Source organism: Quercus suber, unplaced genomic scaffold (genome assembly GCF_002906115.3).
Source record: "Quercus suber isolate HL8 unplaced genomic scaffold, Cork oak 2.0 scaffold_248, whole genome shotgun sequence".
In the NCBI taxonomy this organism is placed as follows: domain Eukaryota; kingdom Viridiplantae; phylum Streptophyta; class Magnoliopsida; order Fagales; family Fagaceae; genus Quercus; species Quercus suber.
This window is the reverse complement of record NW_027069704.1, coordinates 88,614-93,984: the sequence shown is the minus strand read 5'-3', so window position 1 is coordinate 93,984 and position 5,371 is coordinate 88,614. Positions and strand designations below refer to the sequence as shown.

General features: G+C 30.2%; 1 protein-coding gene across 1 annotated transcript; it reads left to right on the top strand.

Annotated features, from left to right (window-relative positions):
* The first annotated feature begins 2,169 nt into the window (after positions 1-2,169).
* On the top strand, positions 2,170-2,520 carry LOC112004832 (pre-mRNA polyadenylation factor FIP1). Its single transcript, XM_024037060.2, has one exon. The coding sequence runs from the start codon at positions 2,170-2,172 to the stop codon at positions 2,518-2,520; it is 351 nt and encodes a 116-aa protein (XP_023892828.2).
* Positions 2,521-5,371: the final 2,851 nt, after the last annotated feature.

The window sequence follows — 5,371 nt, the reverse complement described above, 5'->3', positions numbered from 1 at the left end:
AGAGTGTCCGTGTTCCATGACAATAGGGGTCAAGGATCAGCTCAAAGATCAAAATATCTACAACAAGAGAGCTACCTATTCTAATACCACTTGTTTGTTTTGAGACCCCTTAAAACACAACTGAATTAATCTGGTTAATTAGCCAAGTTATTATGTAGTCCAAATTTCAGATCTAGGTTAACACATCATATAATCATATCAATATAAAGTGCGGAATATAAAGAACACAAAGATATGATGACCTAGGAAAACCAAACCGGTAAAAAACCTGGGGAGGATTTGACCTAACTATTCTCAAGGTAAACCTAAATCCACTATGAAAGAATAGAAGTTTTACAATAGGGACTTAGACCACTAACATCTTATTGCTATCCATCAGTAGAAAACCTACTGACACGACCACGTGTAAGCTCTAAGACCACGGACTCTTTCTTTCTTAGATTCTCCAGCAAATACAAGCACACTCGCTTGTGTATCTTTAAGTTCTCATAGTAGCAACTGAGTGATCATCAAGTTCTAAAAGAAATCTCCTTCTTGATAATCCTAAGCTTGTGTGAAGGAAAGCTCTTATCAGATCTCACAAGAGATTCACACAAATAACAATATGAGCAACCTCTAAAACGTGGCTAGGGTTTGCCTTATATACCTAGGGTAAAACATAAAATCCTAAACGTTTTAAATAGGCTAGGGCTAAGTTGGAATTCTGCAAAAAAAAAAACATTCTGCTTGATATTCGATTGATTGAGTCTAAGTTTTGATTGACCGAGCTAGGCCGAAAGTCACTAATACTTTCTGCAGCCACTTAATTCCAACTTTACATAAACGCACACACTTTGAGCAAGTCTAAACAAGACTAACAATTTTTTTGATCATGGTTTGCCAATATTACACATTAGAGTTCTGAATACATTAGTTCCTAAGTTTTTAGAACCTAACATAATCTATGACTGATTTTGTATTAAATTTGCAGAAATTTTCTTTTCAATGTACACAGCCTAATATTCTTTTAGAATACCATATTCATTTTTATTGTGAAGCCTAATTTTAACAATTTACATTATTGAAAATGCTCATGTTGTAATTGCAGTAAAAATAGAATAGAAAATACAAACAACAATCACTCTATATACGATATTGGCAGGTTGTTGATATCAATTCCCGTCAAGAATTAGACGCAATTAAGAAAGAAATGATGATGAATGAAAAAAAAAAATGCATGTTTTGGAAAATGTGTGTACACAAACTGGTAAAAAAAAATTTTAACATGTAGAAACAAAAAGAGTAATCATACTTAAAGAATAATCTTTGTCTCTTAAATATTTTGTTGATTTGGAAAATATTTTCTCTCTAAAGGATTTTGCTAACACAAAAAGACAGAAAAAAAACCTTAAAAATCAAAATTTTAAAAATGTCGTCATTTGTTGAATAAATTGAAGTAAATAATAATAATAATAAGTTTTACCACTATTCTAACAAAAGAGTAACGTCAGAGATATAAATTATTTTACAAAAAAATTTACAAACTGCTGATATGGTAAGTGATTATTGATAAATGAAAAAGTGATGTTAATGGTCTAGATGAAAAGTAGTAAGAAGTTGACCACAACATCAGTTTGTAAAAATGTTGTAAAATAGTTTATGTCTGTAGTATTACTCTTCTAACACTACTTTCTTCCTGACTGTGATGAGATTCTGATATTATTAAACAATTAAGTATATTGGTTTGATTGGTGAGTTTACAAAGAAGCCTTGGCTTCACAACGCCCACGTAACTCAGATTAATTAGCTAACCAAACAGACAGCAAAAAGAGTTTAGTATTCTGTCAAAAAAACAAAAGGTTTGGTGTCCAAAACCAAACCAAACCTTTGTGAATTACTAGCATTAATTAAACTCAAAAGTACTAAACCACAACAATAGTCAACATTTTTCATTGATTTTCCATGCAAGATGGGCAAGGAGATGGCCTAACAACAGGAAAGCTTGTAAGGGCAAAGTATGCCAAAATAGTGAAAATACCAATCACCAACCTTGCATCATACACAACCCTTTAGACATATTCCATCTTGCTATATAAACCCCGAGCATGGTCATTGTTTCTATCATCAAAACCAAAGAGAATTCCTTGCTTTCCCAATTTCAAAACATTGTAAAACATTTATTTTTCTATCATGGCATCTAACAAGTTTTTCATCTTGGCTTTCTTTGTGGTTTTCAACGTATTATCAAGCATCAATCTCAGCTTAGCAGCTCGCAATCTCTTACAAACCACTACACCCTCTATACCAACCGTGCCAGTGGTGCCTACTTTGCCTAAACCAACACCATTGCCACCTTTGCCTACACTACCATTGCCAACCACTATTCCATCACTGCCCAACTTGCCCACCATCCCATCAATCCCACAGTTTAACTTTCCTCAAATTCCAAACATTCCCTCACTCCCAACTATTCCGACTACAATTCCTTCCATCCCATTCTTCTCACCACCACCATCTGCTACCAGTACTACTAAGCCTTGAATTATGTTTTATCTCATGCCAACCAGTATACAGAACAGACACATTCAATGGCATGGAATTATTGGGGGAGCTTATTTTCTGTTTAGTTTTCTATGGATAATTTCTGTTGTATGTTTATCTAAATTATTGTTATTTATTGCTTTAAAAGTTGTGTGAGCTGTGTCAGTTCTTGTATTGCTAGATTTCATTGTATGGAAATTACTTGGTGTTTTTATAGATATATTTCTATGTAATTTTACTTTCATTTACTCTGTCTCTCTTACTTATTATTTTTTTTCCTTTTTCCTTGGGCCATTTACGTTGAAGCGCTCATCTAAGTTTTAAGAAATACATTTTTGTACCTAAAGACTTCAACATTTTTGTACCTAAAATTACAGTAAAAATAATGGAATTGCTATTTATTTACGTTGAAGCGCTCATCTAAGTTTTAAGAAATACATTTTTGTACCTAAAGACTTCAACATTTTTGTACCTAAAATTACAGTAAAAATAATGGAATTGCTATTCTACAATACTAAAAGAAATCAAAACGACTATTGGCAATGGCACATACCTAATAACAAACACTACTAAATTATTGAAGTCACGTGATGATTTTGATATAAGTCATATAATTAGAAGAGCACGTTTTGATAATAATTTATATAGTCACATGATGCATTGAAAGAAAAAAGAGAGTCAAGAATTTCAATTTGGAGGGCTGACTTAAGATGTTGATCATACACCAATTAAAAAAAACACATACATACAGTAACAATTATTTTTAACGATAATTTGTCATCTTTATAAAGGTTCATGAATAAAAATGTATAATATTTAATTTGCTATAGATATGTAAAAAAAATCACAATTATTTTGTTGTCTTTTTTATTATTTATTATTTTAATCTTTCTTTTTTTTCAAATTCTATCATTGTAAAATTAAATTAAACTCCTATGTTTTGCTATTTCTTTAAGTATTATAATGAATTTGATATCTTGAGTTTTAGAATCAAACATTTAAAAACATTTGAAAAAGCGTACCAAAGAAAAATATATTTACAATTCCATATATTATACAATTGTGTAAATCCAACTTATTACTTATAACTCATAGCAATGATAGAAACTTCTATTAGATCCAATCAAGTCCTCAGTTACCAATGATTAGAAGTTAAAACGAATAAAAGAAATTTTTTTATATATTAAAAAATCGCTCATTAGATTTAATCAAGAATAACTAATTCACTAGACAAGATAGGAAAAAGCTAAAAAGGAGAAATACTATTCTAGCATTATTCTTATTATTTTTTTTTTCTGAAAACTATATTTTAATGAATAATAAACTTTTTTTTTTTTTTGAGGGAGCCATTTGACAATATACCTTTGATATCATTTTTTATTATTATTATCTACTAATAACAATTTACCACCTTGATAGGTATGAAATTATTTGTAAGATGTATTAATTTTTTTGGAACCATTGGGCTAATCAATTGTTTTGTCTTCGTGCTTGTCACCTTGGTACTAAATTGACTTCAATAAAAGTCTAGGGGGATATAAGGGTCACTATATCAAAGTTCAAGGGGTGTTGGATTTTTCCCTTGAACCATACATCATGACTATTAGATAAGTCATGTTACTCTAAGCACACATGAATAAACATTTGACTAGCTTCATAAGAGAATGAAGGAATTTTCCTCCAAACAAGTTTGAAGAACAATTACCTTCTTTATAAAAAGAAAAGCGTATGTGATCACATAAGTTAGGTCCACCAAATTCGGCTTCGATCCAGTTGGGTATGGGCTAAATGAAGTTCGGGTTGGAAACTTATCAAATTAAAACAAGTTGTAAAAGTAAAATAAGGTAGGTCCACCAAATTTGGCTTCGATCCAATTGGGTATGGGCTAAATGAAGTTCGGGTTGGAAACTTATCAAATTAAAACAAGTTGTAAAAGTTATGACACTTTAACATTTACGCAACCACTGCACACTTTTGGTACGATAGTCACTCTACAAGTATAAGTATTTGTGGGGTGTGAGGGGTAAAGGTCGAGGTTCAAGTCTCCAGGAGAGAGTTTCACATACATATACACTTAGATTAGACTAGAGTAGGATTTCTATTTTGTAAAAAAAAAAAAAAACACATTTACGCAGATTTTGATGGGTCAAATCAACCAAAATGACCCCAAAAAATTTTTCACATACAAAAAAAAAAAATAATAAGTGAAAAATAAAACGCAATTTTTTTTTGTCTCTCTTTTAATACAAAAAAGAGAACAAAGAAAAAAAAAAAAAGAGTTTGGCAATAAATTCTTAAGTTTTCAATCCAAAGATTTCCAATTTAATAATTTCATAAAATAATGAACAAAAAATCATATTCCATTACCAAATATAAACCTCAGGTGCACCTATTGTAATATGTGAAATATGGTTAACAGAGTAGTAACAAGCATTTTAAATTTTATCCAGAAATACATAAATTAATTAAAAATTTACAAGTGAATGAGAAATATATATAGATAATGAAAAATAAATACCTACAATGTATATATATATATAAATGATGAGATGGCATATTGGGAGTGCGTTTTGTTACCCCAAGCCTTTTTTTGGTTGTGGATTGAAGTATGCATGTGAGACACTTCCAAAATGGTTTAGTTAAAATGGTTTTTATTTTTATTTTTATTTAAGTCTTGTATTTTTTTTTAATCTTTTCCCTTTTTATTTTCCCGTAGATTTTCTTATTAATAATTTAATACGGAGGTGGCTGTGGTCTATTAGAGTTTAAATTAGGAGTAATATAGTTTAACTGAAATTGTATATTATGTTATAAATTATAATACCAAAAAGTCGATCAACACAAACAAATA